The sequence below is a fragment of the Embiotoca jacksoni genome, unplaced genomic scaffold, assembly GCF_022577435.1.
Source record: "Embiotoca jacksoni isolate LCO1_2020_lvr unplaced genomic scaffold, fEmbJac1.0.p SCAF_6, whole genome shotgun sequence".
NCBI lineage: Eukaryota > Metazoa > Chordata > Actinopteri > Embiotocidae > Embiotoca > Embiotoca jacksoni.
In genome coordinates, this window is record NW_027185414.1 from 8,214,623 (window position 1) to 8,234,524 (window position 19,902).

Below are 19,902 nucleotides of genomic sequence, written 5' to 3' on the forward strand. Positions count from 1 at the left end.
GACCAGAACATGTTCCACTTTGTTGTCTGTTTACTTGAATTTTAACACATGTTGAAATGTAAAATATATAATTAATTAATAACTATTAAAGTAACAATATTTTTTGACCTGCACACTGATTGAGAACACAATACAGAGTATTTGGTTGATGCTTTTATCCAGAGTGCTTTATAGTGCTTTTAGTGTTCACCACAAGTGGACATCTTTTCACAATGAGTGGTTTAAAAAAAAAAAAAGGAAATGGATTGTAGTCAACAAATAATTCGATAGCGTAAAATGTTTGTACAGAAACAGTATTGGTGTGGTAATATATACTGAGTAAGGTGACACCAAAAGCTGAGCACATGCAGAGAAACTGCACATATAGAGGAGCTAAGCTGGAAGTTGGTACCATGGACAGCGATCAGCTAAGCTACTTTCAGCACAGCTCTACAAGATAGAGACATATCCTCTACTAGCAAGTCTGCAGCTGCACAAGATAAAGCCAGTTCACAAAGATAGGCTGTAGGCTGCTGATATAAACCTCATTTCACAGGTGCCTTAAGTCTGTGGAACAAAAATGTAATTGATTGGTAGGAAACCTCTGTGCGTGTGAGTCGAGGGCAAAGTGTTACGATAGCAAGATTGGCAGTAAATCCAGCGTTGCAATGCAGACACACATGAGCACGTCGCACATTGAACAGGGCTCTCTGGAGCAGAAAGGCTTACATGTGGCTGATAATACTACACGGACTGACCAATGCCCCAACACACCCAGGAACATGTGTTGTTGTTCAGACACATTTACAGAGACACACCAGTGTGTCAATGCATATACACAAGAAGCCCTGGATACCAGCACAAAAATCAAAGTGATAACTGTTTTCCACGAGACCCTTGTTGTCAGTGATTTTTTTTTTTTTTTCAGCTTCCAGCACAGTGACAAGGTATGTCATGATCACAGTCCAACACTGATAGAGCGCAAGGGTGTTTCCAGGCAGCTCATGAAAAACAAAGGAAATCAAGATAATAAAGAGGAGCAGAGTTTGTGACAGTCTCTCAAAACCTTTATCCTTACTTTGAAGTTCAGGGTTGCCGTGTGAGTGTCAGAAAAATTTTAAGAAAAAAAAAATCGGCGAATCAACAAATCCCATGTGTATGTGGTTGTTTGATGTGCTCTTAAAAGCTGCAGCCTTAAAGCTTGATAAAGTTTTGTGGTGTGGAGTATTGCATAAATCTGACACTAAGAACTAATGGGATAACATCTACGGCCATATTCATTTTGCTTTTTTAATATACCATACTTTATTCCTCAAATATGTTTGGCCATCTTGCCTTCATTATTGTTTTATCATGCTGACCTTAAAGGTTTCACATTTCTTATTTCAGTATATCCACATTGCTCATATCACTTACTATCTTTTCACTATCGGCTTGCAACCTGAGTTTGTATTCATTAATACAAGCTTTAGTCTCAGATTCAGATTTTGCTTGTATTTTCAGTGTAATTGTTTTAATTGGCAGAACCAACACAACTTGATTTGTAATTCTAGCAGAGGTTTGGCACATCCTACGCAAAGTCTATTCTGCAGAGCAGCAGAGGAGACCATCACTGGGCATAAGTGGAGTCACTGACCTATGAAAGTTGAGACGTGCTGATGGGCTCGAGGCATTATACCAACTCCTTTACACCTTTACACAAACGTTCCATTCTAACTGAAGAAAATCAAGTGCACTCGTGACAAACTTAATACCTGCAGTTTAACACAACACGTAAATCTTTTTAATGACATAAAGTATTTTAACAACTTCAGTTAGGCCAGCATACCGCTCACGACTCGCAACTAACTTCAAAATATGTTCAGAACGAAGCTACATTTAAATGAAACAGTGTAAGTAAATCAAAATTTGATGAGCTCAACTTTCATGATATTTATGTTCAGCTTTCATTACTTACCACCTTCTGCTCAACGCTCTGCTGCGCAGGATATTAAACAGCCCAGAAAATTTAGAGTAGAAAAGCTGTTTTGTGCTAGCTAGACTCACCTGGGTGTGTTCAGACTGCTTAAAACTATTTTTTATTTCCATTTAGGTAAGACAAGCAGAAGCACAGCTTTGATTCATTACGTTTTAAATTGTTGAATCATGTTTAGGTCCATTTTAGATCCAGGGACACAACATTGTATCCGCTGGCTCATTGTCGCGGCTTACTCACAGGACTGAAGCTAAACTGAACACAGTCATCATTAATGTGATTAGTTACACCTGTGCTTTTAAAAGCAAAATGTCTGCTGTATATAAGGGCTTTAGCTTGACATTAGTTACATTAATTTGTGTCTTTGTGAATTCATTGACTTTATTTTAATGACATGACAGACAATTATAGCATGCTCCATTTATATATTTTTTTTTATTTATTATCTATTTATGTATAATTATTTGTATATAATCATGGGCATTCATTGGGAATGTAAAGCTGACGTCACTCCGTGTTGAATGTTTATAGGATCCTGCTGCCTTTCTGTTGGCGAGTTGGAGTCTGTGTTTTGATTTTGTGTCGTGATTTTGCAAAACATCGCCCTGGTAGGTCAGTGGAGCAGAATTAAGAACTGCCACAGAGTAAGTTAAATATCTTCTTTTCATGCACATGCTGCAGGACTAACCAGTAAAATCCTGTCTCTGTCCATTTTCTACTCGACATAACCCAATACTGAACATATCTGCCCACTGCAAGTAGAAGAACCCACTTTAAAAAAAAAAAAAAATCAAAGCCCAAGATTATAGTGAAGCTTTTTTTGTTGTTAATAATACAACTGGCTAAACCCACAGCCGAGGACTTAATGAAATAATCACACAGCTGAATGATTTTAAAAGATTTGTGTTTTGTTTTGTTTGATAATTGAGCCAAAAATAGGAGTACCACCTAATGCCAGTATGACTGTTCTCTTACAGTTTGCCAGCTTGTGAATTAGAAGATCTTTCACTGCAAAACTGTTTATGAGCTTATAAGGATTTAGGACTTTTAAAATCACACAAAGCGGAGGCACTTTGTCCAAAAATGAGATCATTTACATTGTCCAGTATGTGAATGGAGTTAGTGGGTCCGAGTCTGTAATACAGTCTTGGGTTGCCAAGTCATGTGGATCTATGTCTATCGTACTTGTCTAAATACCGTTGCTTCACATTACGATTTCATTTCTTTTACATTTTTAGCCAAAGGGTTCTGGCAAAAGCATGTTAAACACAAATGGTGCTCCAGTCCAAACATGCAACACGGCTTGACATAGCTTCACATTCCCGAAGCTGTTGTTGGGATATACAACCCGGATACTTTCTTTCATGTTTTACAACACGCTCTAGTACAAATGGCAGTGAAACGAAAACATTTCATATTGTCAGCAGCTCAGTAAAAGCTGCATCTTTAATAATATTACTAACTGCTTTATGGAGAAAATAAATCTGTGATAAAACATGAGAGAAAAGAGCAATGCGTGGAGTGGGAGGTTGCAACCTGCATGCTTTGATCAAATATGGTTGCTCAGTGAGATGTCCTGGGTGCCTGAGCCAACCAACTCTTTATTTATATTTTTAAGATTATTATTATTTTGTACTTTTGTCTTTATTCAGACAGCGCACTCTACGCAAACAGGAAATGTAGGGAACAAGAGCAGGGCGATGACATGAGGTGAGGTCCATCCGGCCTGGAACCAAACCAGAGACTTGCTGCTGACGGCAGTTGCACCCATGTGGTATACGCCCCAACCCGTCAGCTATAGGGTCACAACCAATTTGATCAATGCTTGACCCTCTGGTGACTCAAACAACACCACATGACCAGACCATTTCCTACTATAGAGGAAAACACATACAACTACAGTACATGTGAAATATTAGCACTCAGTGTTCCCCTCAGCTCCTGTTATTTTCCAACTATGACTAAGTGTTTGAGGCTGTGGCGGACTGATGTCAGAGGGTTTATTTACCTCAATATTACAGCGCAAAAATAGAATCCCTAAAGGCATGAACCAGTAATAGAGCATTGACGGTAAAATGGGTTATCAACCCTCATAAGCATGATGTTAATGGGGCAACACTGCAATCACAGAGCTAGTACAGTGATTTAAGCGTTTAATCTGAAACCCAGAGCTTCTCAGTTGTGAGCGTGTGTAAACTGTGGAGAAGAGGCTTCCCCTGTTTTTCTCCAAACAATATTACTGAATCAGTCAATGCCTTGAATTGGATGGTACCACCTAAAACAACAACAGAGACTTTTCATTCCCTGTAGCTGCATTTTTCATATCCACACTTTCTTGAGAAATGGTGCACTAAGCATAAAGAGGGTCTACCTCCTTTGCTCCCCCAGGAGCAAGCAGCAAACTTCACCAGCAGCAGACCTCTATAAATATTCCAAGCAAAGCTGACCTGGTTACAAAATGCCCTTGGGAGTGTGAATTAGCATCTGAATACAGACGCTGCTGTAGCCAGTTGAAGACAAGCCTGGCATGAGTGGCAGCACTGCTGAGACTCCCTACACAGCTCCCACACAGACCAGCCAGCACACTTCAGAGCACGAGCGTGATGAGCACACATCAGCTACAGGAGATGAAGGCATGAAGCTAATGAGGGGGAGTATAGAGTGTGCATGCATCTATGGCTGTTTTTCCATCAGTACTGTAATGAATTTCAAACAAATTGTGCCCATTGTCTCTAAAAATTTATTTTCATCAACTTGTAAAACAAAATGCATTAAGTGTCAGGTAGTTGGGGATAATGCTATATTGAAGGATTGCTTAAAACATGGCAGATGTTCAGAGTTCTTCAATGTGAAGTAGCACTGACCATATTTTATGTGTTAAACGCATTTGAGAGTTCTTTGGATGACAGCGTAAACAGCAACCCAATTATTTTATTTGTGTTACAATATTCTATTGAGTTCATAAAAAATGAATTGAAAACCAAAAAGAACGCAAACAAGTGTGAAGACTTTTTTATGATAATGTTTTGTTGTCAGAGGTCTACATTACTATTGCATAAAATAGCTAGCAATGGATTGTTCCCATATTAACAGTGATCTTACCATCAATATAAACTTATATACAAACTAATTGAAAACAACTTGACCATTTTATATGACTTTTTTTTTTTTAATGTAAACAAACATAAATGTTCCTTCTTTTTTGCTTCCTCCTGTCCTTAAATATTTTTTTTTCTCATCTCAGCCTGTTCCATCCAGTTCAAACAAGGAGGTTATGTTTTCAGCGTGGTTTGTTGGTTTGTTTTTTTGTTTGTTTGTTTGTTTGTTTGTTTGTTTGTCTGTTTGTCGGCTGGATTAGCGAAAATCTACCGGCTACTGGAAATGTGGTGGAAGGGTGTAGCTTGGATCAATGAAGAACCTGTTAAATTTTGGAGCGAATCTGAATCATGTTTCAGATCTACAAAAAATTATTATAATTATAACATAAAATATAATATATATATATATATATATATATATATATTAACATTGCAAGAAAGGGCATTTAGATTATTAAATGCCATTCATCTTAAAATGTTAGTAAAGTTCAGTAGTCATAAAACATTGGCCATTCTAGAAATACAACACATCACAATCCACATTGAAGGTAACAGTAGTTCTCATGTACTGCTTACACGTAATACAGAAAGCAGTCATTATGGAGCACACGGACAGTTTCATAGGGGAGAACAAAAAGTGGCAGAATTTTAATATTTCCACAATTGCAAACATATCCAGACATAGAGAGTGGTTACGGTTGCAGGTGTGGACATCATAGTATATGGACTATCAACCTAAGCAGAGGTCTTTCTCTCTGACTGCCCTTCTAGTTTGCACTGTTAATTGGGAAATTGAACTAGTCTTTAATATCCCGGCTAATACTGTTCACAAAATCAGGAAACGCAACAGAATCAACACTACAGAAACACTAAAGAATGAGACCGCTAACTGACTCATCAAAAGATGAACAAAGAGCCAAAAAGCCACTGAACAGTGAGGAGAATTGGTCACACATTTTCATTTGAGGTCATACACTATGCCCGGAGTGTGCTGCATGCCTCACCTCACACATACGCGATTTAACAATGAGGAGTGACTCAATCAGTCAATGAGTCAGTCACTCAAATCAACTCTTAATTCTTCTTGCCTGGTAGCTCAGAAAAAGCAATGTGTGAGACTAAGCCTGCCACTGTCACAGCCAATAAAGAGCAGGAAATTGCAGTGCAAAAATGTCAAACGTGGATTGTAGATTTATGTCACCAGTTTATAAATCATCCACGACAGAGCACTGACAAGTTTGTTTTTCAAATCTAAAATGTCCTGCTGAGTATGTAGCTGTCACACTTTTGTAATAACCATGCTTGTTTGTTACTGTAAATGTGATACTAAAATAATAATAATAATTTAGGCCTATATTCGATTTTTGTTTAACTCTCAAAAATCAATACCTGGGTAAGCCTCAAAAATTAATTATCAGCTGGACTGAAAATCATCCCTTCAGTCTATACATTTCCAATATGTTGATATTGATGAGTTACTCAAGTATATATCTGTTAAAACGTTTGTGCCACATTTAAACTTAATTAAATGCAATAACTTAAATGATAATATGTGGTATATGTAGGACATAGATATAATTCACATATTGGTCGCATATACTGTGGTGTCATTTCTATGTAACATATTAGTTCTGTTTTGTTGGTCTTAAGGAAGGCATGTTCACTTCTAGTCATATGACAGAGAATGAAGAACTTCCAGATAAGTTTTTATATTATTATTATTTATTTTTGAGTGATAAATGTATTATCTGCAGAATGTTTGGTGAATGCTGACGTTTGGGCACAGATCTATCACAGAGCCAGTGTTCAGGTGTAGCCTGTATTTCCTGAACTAACCTACCTCAGCGTGAGTATCACAGTTGCAGCTTCATATGTAGGTCAAGAGCTTTTTGAGTTTAAGTAAGAGTGGAATTTCCCTTGTGTCTTTTTTTCATTCCAGGTGGAAAACTGCTCCATCAATGAATCAATCTCATTTTTAAGTAGGCCTTGACCCATCAGCTATACGGCCTTTTGACTCAAGGCAACTGGTGCAGTGAGGCATAAGTTTGACACAAAAAGACTGATGGGAGAATTGGTACAATCCTCAGCTATATGGTGAATAAAATGCCTCTCATTTAAAATACTGTAGCGCAAACATAAGTACAGAATATTCTCTGTGATAAGTCAATATATAAGTCAATATATACAGACTTCATGTTCAACATTGCTTTAACTGTTTGCCACAACAATGGCATTCAATAGCAGACTGTAGTCATGTTTTTATTCATTGGGAGGAATTGATGGTATAGTTTTGGAGGCCAGTTCTACTGTCACTTTTAAGGTCTATTACATTTTGATGATAAACGATAAACCTCCATAAAAACATGTTTGACAATTTTAAGTCACTGTCTGCTGCAGGAGTACTGTGTCATAATACAAAGGCCATGCCACCAGTAACACTGCCATCCACCATCACAGAGATTCCGTCTCCAGTTTTTGTTTTTTTGTTTTTAACTCTAAATAAATGACCAGTTCAAAGACATCCTCCAACTGGATCAAAGTCTGGGGTTCCAGTAAATCCAATGATATTGAACCACCAAGTTTCAGGTCCTTGGTTTGTCTCTATCAAAACTGAATACATAATTTTAAACATTAAGGTCAGACTTCCACTGGTGTCAAAGACCTACTGGATGTTTAGGATTAATAAATCATACTGGGTTTGTAGGTTTTGATTCATTAACTAAAAAAATGTCTATATTGTACATTACTCCCCTTTTTCCGAATCATACTATCTGTTTAGCATAATTGACCACAACATTTTCTTTGTTTCTTGTTGTTTATTTACAACTATTATATTAGATTTCTTTGTCAATGTTCCTTATAATGTCTACAGTTGGTAGCACTGGAGAGTATCTTTGTGGCTGTCTTCAAGAAAGCTCCAACATGTGATGATGAAGAGTTGACTGTTGTACCATTTCATATACTGTACATTACCCTTGCCCTGATGTCCATGTTTGCTTTTTGTTTGTTTCAGTTCTGACAAATCTCAAAGAGCAAACACTGTGCGGTGTTGGCTACTTTATAAAGTCATGGAAGGTATTAAAAATTTATAGTTGATGCTAAGACTATAAAACCTCATATAGTTAATAAAGCCCCAGGTGCTTTGTTTCGATGGGCAGTCATTATACTTCCAATAAAATATGATATGAAGAAACACATGTATTACTTGTCATGTATTAACAATCAACATCCTTGTAAAATAGTACAAAAGCTGAACAATAAGAAGAGTCATACCCCCAGCCAGGATCTGCTGCTCTAGTTCCGCCATCTGCTTCCTATAGGCCCTCAGAGCTGCCTCCTTGAATGTGGGTCGAACGCGCTTCTTGGGCAGGACCTCCACTGGCTTTTCCTCTGGAACATTTTTGTTTTCATGGTCCTGCTGTTCTTCCACTTTTTCAGATACCTCAACAGCCTCCTCTGCTATCTCCTCTACCCCCTCTAACTCATCGCCCTCTTCCATCTCCTCTGTCACATCATTGTCCTCAGTCTCATCCGGTTCTTCTACATCAACATACTCTACCATTGCGTCATATTCTGCAGTGTCCTCGGTGAGATGGGTTCCATAATCCTCAATGTATTCTTCATCATACTGCTCATCCAAACTGCAATCATACTCCAGAACATGTGCCTCTTTACTCGCCTCATAGTCATGTGGAGCTTCAAAATTTTGAGAGCCCTCAAAATCCTGAGAGGCATCAATGTCTTGAGAGGCCTCAACGTCATCAGACACATCATAGTCCTGAGAAGTCTCACACTCCTGCACAGGCTCCTCTGTCTCTTCTGTCTCATTAGCATTAGTTCTGTTTTCCAAGTTAGCTAATACCTGCTCCATCACTTCAACATAGTGGGTCTCATTGTCCACTAGTTGTTCCCCAGAGCCCGCACCTGTTTTCTCTTCCTCTGTCTTGTAGAAGACGGGCTCCGATGAGACATCTGAGTCTACTGGAGTAGTGGAGTTACTTGCACTGGAAGTGGACATGGTGCGGAAACGTCCCATAAATGATGAAGAGGAGTTGGTCGGCTCCTCAGGAGGAGGAGGGGGATTCTGAGGTCCAGTCTTCCAAACAACCTCCAGAGCTGACTTAGCTCTTTGCAGAGTAGATCCAAATCCAAAACCGAAGGACTTTTCACTGAGATCTATGCTGAGTCTACTGCTCCAAGACTTTGGAACCTCCTCAACCTTCTCTGTTCGAATCTCACTCTGACTGCGGTACATGGTTGAGGATTTACTGTGGGACTGGTGAAAGCTGTGGTTAACATCCAGTTCAGGGAATTTTTCTATAGGGACCACTTTGGGGGCTTCTTTAGGGCCATCTTTAGAGGCTACTTTCGGCACTTCTTTCGGGGCTTCTACTGTGGCAGCTTTAGGGGTCTCTTTGGGGGTCACCTTAGGACTCTCTTTCGGGGCTACCTTTGGGGCCTCTTTAGGTGGAATCTTAGCAACTTCTTTCAGAGGTAATTTAGTGGTTTCCTTAGGTGCTACACTAGGCACCTCTTTTGGGACGTCTTTTGGGGGTAGTTTAGAAGCTTCTTTGGTAACCTCTTTAGCAACGACTTTTGGACTTTCTTTAGGTGCAACTTGTGGGGGTTCTTTAGCAATGACTTTAGGAGATTCTTTAGGGGACTCTTTAGGGGTCGAGACAGGGGTCAAGACAGGGGTGTCAATCGGGGTTACTTTAGGGCTCTCTTTAGGTGACTCTTTTGGACTTTGTTTAGGAGTCATTATTGGGCTGTCTTTTGGGGTCACTTTAGAAGTGACTTTGGTAGCCTCACTAGAGCTTACCTTAGGTGTCACTTTAGATACTTCTTTAATTGTTTCTTTTGTGGTATCTTTAGGTGTTGGTTTAGGACTGTCTTTGGGGAGGGCTTGAGGGGATTCTTTAGCTGTTGATTTTAGCTGCAAAATTTCTTTAGGTGCCTCTTTAGGAGCTGCTTTAGAGGACACTTTAGGTGGAACCTTCGCAGATACCTTGGGACTTTCCTTTGGCAATATTTTGGTGGTGTCTTCTTTAGGGGCCAATTTAGTTTGTTTATGTGTCACTTTAGCAGCTTTAGGGGTATCTTTAGATGACACTTTTGTGTTTTCCTTTGTGATACCCTTACATCCCTCTTTAGCCTGTCGGGTAGATGTCTTGATGACAGACTCCCGTTCTGTGGATGGAGGAATAATGTGAGTAGTTATAGGTGGTAGAGAAGATTCTCTGTCAAGCATCATGAACTCCTCATCTCCTTCAAACTGTAAATCAACCTCCTGACATTTAGTGATGTTCTCAGGAAAACCAGGGATGGTTGAAGGGTCAAAGGGACTGCTAACCTCTATGGAGGCTTCCAAGCCAGAGTCAGCACCCTGCTCCAGATGATGCCAGTCTTTCCAGGGGGACAGATCACCTTGCAGAGAGACCTGCGAGCCACTGTAGTGGCTTCGATCCCCAGATATGCAGACAAGTCCATTGCTGACCCCACTGTCAACAGTTTCTGTAGTCTCAACCTCATTGTGTTCATAGGTTTGATTATCATGGCCAAGGGCATGACTGGGGCTAGCATACCAGGAGGAGGCCATGTCTTCTTGTTTTCTTTGCCACAGCTCCTGATCTGAGGAGGACAGCAGGGAGCAGCCATTTGGCCGTGTAAAGTACTGACTCTCTGAAAAGTCTTCCGAGTATGACTGGCAAAGTTTTGAGCAGTCAGACTCTGAGCGGCTGAGTTTTGGGGTGGAATAGTCACTCTGGGAAAGCCAACCGGGGGTCAAATCAGAATAATAAGCCTTTCCATGCTTGTCTGGGTCGTAGTAAGAATCATCAGCATAGTGAACTGTGCCTGAGTAACCTGCTTCATCTCCAGGCCGGCTATGGTCATGGGACCTCCTCTTCTCTGATTTGCTCTTGTGAACAGGCTTTGAAATGACCATTGCATATTTATTTCTGCTTAATTCATCCAATTCTTTATCACTGTCCATCGAGTCCCAGTCATCGCTCTCCACTACTTTATCCTTTCCTGAGACCTTGATATCCATGCTTTCATAGGTTTGTGAGGAAGACATTGCTTTGTCTTTTCTCTCTTTTCCATCATGAGTTAAGCTATCAGTACACACTGTGATGCCTGTTCCTTTAAGTTTGTAGCATTTTTTCAAGACTATATCCCTTTCTTGGGTTGTTGCAAAAATAACAATAATAGGGCGGGGTTTTGCATTAGAACATTCTCTTTGTTGCCCTAACCTATGAGCAAGCTCAATTTTAATTGTTTTATGGGCATCAATGAAACCCAGTTTATCTTTTAGTATTTTATATATTAGATTCTCTGTTTTCTCTAATTTTTCTTCAGGAACATTGAGGAACCGCAAAGTTGAATTATTGGCCTGGTGGCTAATTTGTTTTATGTAGTCATGGATATCACGTGTTTCCCTTCTAGACTGGACAAATCCTGAGCGAAGCTGTTCAATCTCACTCTGAACTACTTCCACACTGCTAGAGATCTCATCAATAGAGCTTTTTAGGGCGTTCACATGGCCACGAAGCTCAGAAAGTTCTGTCTCTATCTGGCTGATCCCCTGAAGCTCCTTGAAGATCATTTCCATTACATCCTGGGTCTGACTGATGCAACCTGTGGAGGAGGAGCCAGGCTCCAGAGTTGAGCTCTTTTGCTGGCGTCCAGCACGGTCCAAGGATTTGCTCCGGATACCCAGGGTTTTCCTCCAATTGCTCACCTCAGAGTCCGAGGAGACACACTCCTGGCTCTTTTTCCATTTTCTTAACTTGCGTAGAGCACCCAGCCGGAGTGTGTGTAGACTGGAACGTTCCACTCGCTCACCCTCCGAACTGCCATCAGAGGGAGCCAAACTGATGAGGCTCTTCCTGTTTCGTCTCACTGGCATAGTGTGTGATTTATGCTCATCCAGTCTCCGGACAGGTTTTGTCTCACTCAAGGAGTCAGAGTAACTACTATCAATCGAAAGATCCTCAGGAAAAAAACTTTCATTATTATTCAAAAAAAGAGAGTTTTTCGGGAGTCCATTCGCTATAGCGACACGATAACTGAAAGTGGGTGACAAGGATGAGCAGTCGGTCTTTCCGTCGTCTTCTTCAAGCGATATGTTACGTGCCGAAGAGCATTTGGAAATCTTTTTAACTGTAGTCTTCAGTGTGGTAGAGATTGTTAGATTGTGTACTTGCAAATCAGTGGTCAATTTGGGCTCTTTATTTTCGCTTCTCTCTTTCTTCTTTATTGGGTTTGCCAATTTCTTTGTAAACATTCCTTTGCAAAACTTTTCAATGTAGGATGATATGGTCTTGATTAGAGCAGAAACCATGGATGGCAATCCTGTGCACTGTTTTTATCATCTAGTGAAAGGAGAAGTTGGCTGGGAATACAGCGTTGGTGAGCTGAACACAGTCAACCTGTGCTTGACAGTGAGAGCCCAGCTCACAGTCACTAAAACCGCAGTCCGCGTCGAGACTTACTAAAACTTTTAAATCCAGTTTCCTTCCTCCAGAAAAGGAGCATCTCTCTGTAAGACAAAAAAATATATATATATATTTTACAATTTGGTCACATATTTTCATATTACAAGTACACAGCAGATATTGAGATGTTACATTGCATTTACCAGGAGAGTGGACAATCTGTCAAATCTTCAATTTGCACATCAAAGGCTCTCCCACCTTTACACAAAATTACTGACAAATTATTTAAACACTGAAACTAAGGACAATAATTTGATTTAACGCATTATTAACAATTGTCTTAAACTGCATCCACGTGGAAAGATATTCAACTGTCTGCAAGAGGTCCTGGCAGAGAGAGAGAGAGGAAAAAACAAAGAGAGGAACATGGCAGTGTATACAATCATGTACTGTACATCTGTCCGTGTCAGTCAAGGTCAATAGACCCACTGGCTACATTGATGGATCCAGCTTCTACAGCCAATTATTCGAATTGCTTCAGTGCTACAATACTCCTGTCAGAGTGTCTATGGAACAGAGGCAGCACCAAACTAAACTATGATCATACTTAAAAAGTGAATTCAAATAAATATCTGGTTTGATGAAAAGCTCCAAGCAATTTTTCATCTTTGTTTTTCGTTTTCATTTTCATCACACAAATTCTCCAAATCTGATTCCAAGACAAGACTGTCTTATTGTTTTCCACGTATCAAATCTAATTAGGATGGTGTCAATTTTTCAATAATTAAATTGATGAAGTTAATGACTTACGTTGTCATGCATTTTATGTCCCAATTAGTGTAATTGGAATGGTTCAGCACCTGAGTCGACTATAAAGTTACAAAGAAAGCAAAGTAGCCATCTTAGGCTCATAGAAAAGAGACCAGAGAATAAATCATGCTGCATAGTGTTAAACCTCCAACAGCCCGGGGTGGCTCTGAAAGGTGTGTGTTTTCTGTAGAGTAGAACTGGTCAACTGAGTCAAAAGAGGGGTGTTTGTAGTGCACGGGGATCTGACAGCTGGGGGTTTAGAGGTTTAGAGGTTTAGAGCTTGATGTGTCTGCAGTCTCATGACCACAGAGACATGCTCACTTCAAATGAGCTGTGAAACACAGCATCACGGTTAGCTTTTATTGCTGGGCTCTAAAGGACGACCAGGCATTGGCAAATAGAGCTTAAGTCATGGTTGCCAGCATATATGTTTATCCACTGTTCAGTACAACTCCAGCTCCAGAGAGTATCAATCTTAATAGGTGAGCTGCAGCTTATTAACAATAGTAAATAATACTTTACTTTAAACTTAATTGCAATGTACATTTAAAATTCAAAACTGTCCCGAGATCACAGGTCAGTATGATTTTAAAGTGGGAAAACAAGGGGGGGGGGGGGGGAAGGTGCACAAATGAAATGATGACATGATGAGGTGAAGAAGGAATACAGTGCATTTTATGGTATGAGGAGTTTCATGACTCAGCTCTCACAGACTGGCGTAAAGCCAAGAGCAGCCTTTTGCAGCTGATGGGTCGTGACCCAAAACTGTCCCCGCATAAATAAATCGCGGTAGATAATGTTTAAATATGTCCTGAGATTGCTTAAACTATACTTTCACCACCAGCGCTCATCTGAATTTCAAACTTGAATCCGCTTGATAAATCTGAGAGGAGCCACAGCACAACCCACAGTCAAATTGTGTCAATCAAGTTTGGTCCAAATTTTATGAAGAAAATTTCAGAAGATTTTAAAAAGAAACTGTGAATGAATGTAGGTTTCTATTTACTACTGGTATATGAATATTAGGAGTTGGGGGCTAATACAAAATAATTGAGTGCCATTAAACCACTGCAGAAGAAGAGAGCACATTGAGATGATTTTATTCAAAGGGTCAATTTTGCATCTAAATATGCACATAAGAACAGGTGGATTATTTACTTATTTTTCTTTTTTTTAAAACACCATGTATGGCTGGACTATCTGGCTGTTTAGTGGCCTTAAGAATGAATTAAAAAAAACAAGATGCCTCGTCACTGATTGCAGTTCAGTTAAATGCACAGTATGTAATTCTTGCTGCTAGGCACCTCTCAGTCAAAACAATAAGAAAAGATGGCGTTTGATGATGTTGTGAAGGAGCATTGGATCATGGGAGTTGTTATCTTCATTTTAAAACAACCACCATTAGCATTTAGCGATGGTTTCTCACTCCCCTGCTGCTATGTTGAGCTATTTCTCTGCCTCCCTCAGTCATAGTAGTACATTTACTCTAAAGAAATGTATTTGCAGTGTTAGAGGTGAGGCTCAGTGAATTAGAGGCATGGATGCGCACCATAAAAACCCAATAATTAGCTGCTGTAGTTAGTCGACTGCCAGTAGTCAGTGCAAGCCGGCCCATGGTACAACTCTATCACCAGGCTGCTGAAGAGCAGCCGGGGAAAGTGTTTCCCTGGAACTTATAGCAAGTAGACAGAGTAAAGTGGATATGATGCAACTGACAGATTACCTAATGCAACAGACCGCTACCTTGATTAAAATGATGGTGTTCTCTGGGTTTGAAAATTGCTGGAAACATTTGGGATGATGTAAGTGCACAACTCTGCAAAATACATAACATCGGTCTCTGCATTTTTAGACATTTTAGTGCAGGAAAGTTACATATTACACCTTTAAATGTGATGGATGGTGTTCAACAGAGGAAGGCGAGGGGGGGGGGGAGCACCTTGTTTAAGGGAAGACAAATCCCATGTGCATGCTGGCATACCATCAGTGGTTTAATTAACGCAATAGTTTGTCAGGTTCAGTGCTTTACAGATTGAGACATGCTGTGACTTTACATTGTTTCAGCAGGATTAGTCATTAAAATTAACTAAAATGGGGAAATAATGTTATGCCGTCACATGCGGCACCATTTAATTATCATTGAAAAACAAGTCTTTACTTATAATAAGCCAGATCTGAAATTAACAGCATGCAGGAAGACATACCACGAAGGACTGTTATAATACATGAATATATCTACTATCTACACACTGGAGTAACACAATATAATGAGCAGAATGAAATGTGGGCATGAAATAAATAGAAGATGGAAATTATGAGTGGAATGCAGTGAATTAAAATGAGCAAAATAAAGTAAAATAGAAAGACATAGATTATGAATAAGATAGAAATTTGAGTGACAGAACAGCAGAGTCTAAAAATGAAATCAATTTGTTGCGATGAAGTTAAATGAATATGGTGGATGATCATAACAACTGCCAATGTTTCATCGCTAAAGAGCAAAAACTTCACAAATATCAACATTGGCATCAAACTCTGTTTCTCCTTAGATGTTATGTGTTGCTTGACATGTTGGTTTGGGCCTTTGAAAGGCACCAGTAAAGGTCATGGCCCTGAAGCAGGAAGAACTGGTTTTATGTGTCGTGGCTGTTGAGCAGAAGCAGTTCTTTCCCCGCCCAATGGGTCAGCGGTGCAGCGGCTTCTGATCAAACAAACTGGTGTTGCCCTTTGCAGAGGCTGCAGACATGCAGGTGGTACACACCTAACAGGAGATGCTGTCTAACTACAGGCAGAGGAACAGAAATGTGCTGCAAATTCTCAGCTGCAGATATTTTACTCTATTAGTGAGGAATATGCTGAAAGTGTACATGGCGTAGGCTGATAACTCAAGTTGTTACTTTTTTTTTTCTCTCTCTCACAATAAAAAATGTAATTTAATTATTTCTTGGAATCTTGAACCCAACACAGTAAAAAAAAAAAAAAAAAATGTCCATATTTAGTAAATATGAGATTTGTGTCATTTTGGGGACTCGTGAACGAACAAATACGCCTCCATCTCTGAAAAAATTCAATTCCAAGTTCATAGATCATTTAGTAACAAGCACAGATTCTGTTCACTGTTTTTGAGGTTCTGTTCATTGTTTCTAAAAATTAAATCTTGCTACCCTTCCAATCCTGGAATTTGTAATAGTGCATTTTCTAAACTATGTTTGCCCTACACATGCTTTAAGCTTCATCTTTACTGTAATTACACAACAGTCTACACAACAGACGCCTACCACTGAATTCTGGGTAATTTCAATCAATTACTTAAATGCATCTGTGATGCCATAATCATGGCTGCTGGTGTCGTGGATGTGTCGCTGTTTACTGTAGCAGACACTGGAACATCACTTACAAGAAGCCCTGTGCTGCACTGTGGTTGCACTCTGTCTGGACAAATCACACTGAAAGAGCACTAGTGTTTAATGAGTGTTGATCACCAATTAGGGAGCTGCCTTTCACCGAACAGAGCCAACATCCTGACATCTGCATGTTAAGGTTTGATAAATGAAGCATTCACCCTCTTCCAGAGCTGGAGTTGCGCAAATGACTTGCTAATGCCCACCAGGTATCGCCTGCATCATCCTATTAGAGTGTAATGATGCAAGAATGAGGAGAAAAGGATGACAGATAACTAGATCACCTTATCCTACTCATGTGTTTTACCAACTTGACCAGAGAATGTGCAAATACTTGCCTCTGTGAGCCGACTCTGTAGACAAATGGGCCGCAAATGATACTGTACCATCTATAAAGAGCCATCACGACGAGCACGTGAGGCTGAGATGTTATCTAGATCTACAGTATCGGGGTGCTTGTTCATCTTCATTAATATAAGCAGATTCAGTGTAATAGATCCCATTCTGAAGCAGCTGTGTAGAGATAAGTGGAAAGTAGCTGTTGGTTTTTTACAAAAGGTGGAGTCACAATTAATTTATGTGAGTAACATATGGGCACACACGCACACACCTGTGCTTTATAAAATAAGGCTATTATTGTACTATTACATCATGTGATTAACATCATTGTGTTTTAAATATGACACTTTTAAGCATGTCATATGTTCAACGGCTGTGAAATGCACGTGAACATATATGATGTTTGAGCTGCTTGCTCCAGCATTTATATTTCTGAGGTTCCGAGGCTTTGAGCAAGGCACTGAACCTCCAACTGTTCCGGCAGAGATGGCTTCCTCAAAATAACATATTAAACAACTCTTGGTCAGAGATGGGCGGGCACTGTGACAAAACAAAATCTGGGAATTCCTGTGGTTCTGAAGAACAGTCCCTCCCATTTATGAGTCAGACTAGAGAAACCTCCAGAGAAACGGGGAGCACCTCAGCCACACCCACTCCCTATGCTCTGAGGCCCTGCCTTACAACCCTCCCCCCCCCCCCCTCCACACACACACACTTATTTCCACCGTTTTTTACTAATGCATCTGATTAGCAGAGCACTCTAAAACACTCCATTTCTCACCGCTTGTACAATCTCGGCCACTCTCCTTTAATGAAAATGAGTGTCAGTTGGAGGCATGCTAACCTATTTCTCACAATAGTACAACTGCTTATTTCTCCTGATGAAATATGCCCATTTGAGGTGATTATGCTGGAAGCAATTAGGCTATACCACATGCTGTGATGTGCTGTTCACTGCCTCATCCTTTTGGGTGAGACTGAGGAATATTTGTGTGCAAACCCTCAGAAACGGATGCATGCAGATGAGATGCTCATGTGTTACGTCATGTCTTCAGAACACATGATTATGGATTATGGCCGAGTGTGGATTAGTGTTACATGTGGGTGTGTGCATGCCCGTGCGTCCGCTTGTGCAGCCGTGCATGCGCACACATGTGCACCATGCATGCTTCCGTGCATGGTTGCTTTGAAGCATGCATTTGCCGCTCCGAGAGAAAGAGCGAAATACAGTAGTGGTTGGGCTGAGCGTGAGCGGGTGTGTGCATCCTCGGATCGTCTTGCCCTCACACCCATCCTCAGCTCCATTCTGCCTCCTAACCTGTGTAGTCTATTTCCCAACAGTGAAATATCTGCCTGCAGCCCTAGGAAACCAGCCAACATCACAACAGATTGTCTCCCCACATAAATCAAAATATTACCATTTCTTTGGCCGGCATGACGAGAAGCAGTCTCACCGCATTTGCTCAGTGTGAAACAACAGCATTGCTCACATGCGTTCGTGTTGTGCGTAATGCATAACAACATGGGGAAAGGTGAGAATGAGAGCAATGGGACATTTGTGGACTCGACAGTGTTGGTGTCAGATTAGGGGTTTCAGAATAAACAACAAAATGATTAAATAGCATCAACACCTTGCTTTTTTTTTGTCTTCTTCACCTCCGCTACATCGACAGATGATGCCATTTATCCGCATCCTTCTCAACTAACGTTTCATTAATCCACTGACAGGGCCACAGAGGGATGGGAGGGAAGCAACAAGATACAGAATGAAGTCAGGCAGTCAATATCCCCACGCCATGCAAACACGCATCCGGCGCCCAAATGGGCTTGCGCCGCTGCACATACCTGGTCGTGTCAAATCCCCGTGCAGGACGCCAGCGGTAGTGAGCACAGCGAGCCGTGTGGAGCCGATTCCCCGGTTTCAGCGAATGGTCGGTGCTAGGAGAGCAGCGGTGCTGGGAAGGGGAGGGAGGGCGGGGAGAGAGTGGCTCGGTGCGCAGCTGCCTGCTAATACCAGAGCTCACAGCCTCTCTCCGCGACCGTCAGACACCACATCCCACATCCCTGCCTCCGCGAAGAAACGCGCGCACACACCTCCCCTCCATGCCACCGACGGTGCCCCGCACTGTTTCGCCCTGTGGGGGAGCGAATACACTGCCTTTTAACGCCGCAAGGTGCTGGGTTTTATTTGCTCCACGACTGTCTCACACACACACGCGCGCACACACACACACACACACACACACACACACACACACACATACACACATACACACACCCCTGCTCGTAGACAGTTTCGCAGCACGGGGTGTCTCGTCCAAAAATGCAGACGGGGTGGCGCTGATGGGGAGGCAGACAGCGCTGTTGCTGCTCCTGGCTGCCCAGACTGAGGCTCTGCTCCCCGGCTGGAATTCTCCAGCCCTCCCGTCCCTCCCTTATACAAAACTCTTTCTCTCTTTCGCTCTCTCTGTCGCTCTGTGTGTGTGTGTGTGTGTGTGTGTGTGTGTGTGTGTGTGTGTGTGTGTGTGTGTGTGTGTGTTTAGTGGTTTTATGTGTGCGCGCTCAATTCTCTCATCCCTTCTCAGTGAGCGCACACACACACACACACACACACACACACACACACAAACTCGGGCTCACGAGAGATGCCTTGAGTGTAATGGAAGCAAAAATAAAGGGAGGGAAGAGGGAGTGATGGTGAAAAAGTGTGTGTGACTGTGTAGCCTTATTCTTATTGGCCAGATAACTGTATCACTCTACTGCAAAAAAAAAAAAAAAACTACAGGCTCCATTCCGACGGTGGGAACATTAGAGCGATGCAAAAATGTTAACGGACCGTGAGCAACACAGAAGTCCATTCA

At 41.1% G+C, this 19,902-nt stretch overlaps 1 protein-coding gene across 2 annotated transcripts in view; it reads right to left on the reverse strand.

The window, feature by feature from the left end:
- LOC138213314 (protein unc-13 homolog C) overlaps positions 1-19,442 on the reverse strand; it is a 106,643-nt gene extending 87,201 nt beyond the window's left edge. For both annotated transcript variants that reach the window (XM_069174338.1, XM_069174337.1), the window contains exons 1-2: positions 18,887-19,442; positions 8,326-12,595 (exon numbers count right to left, since the gene is read on the reverse strand). In XM_069174338.1, the coding sequence (XP_069030439.1) occupies positions 8,326-12,397 (4,072 nt within the window). In that variant the 5' untranslated portion in view covers positions 12,398-12,595; positions 18,887-19,442. The remainder of the gene's footprint in view (positions 1-8,325; positions 12,596-18,886) is intronic.
- Between the last annotated feature and the right edge of the window lie 460 nt (positions 19,443-19,902).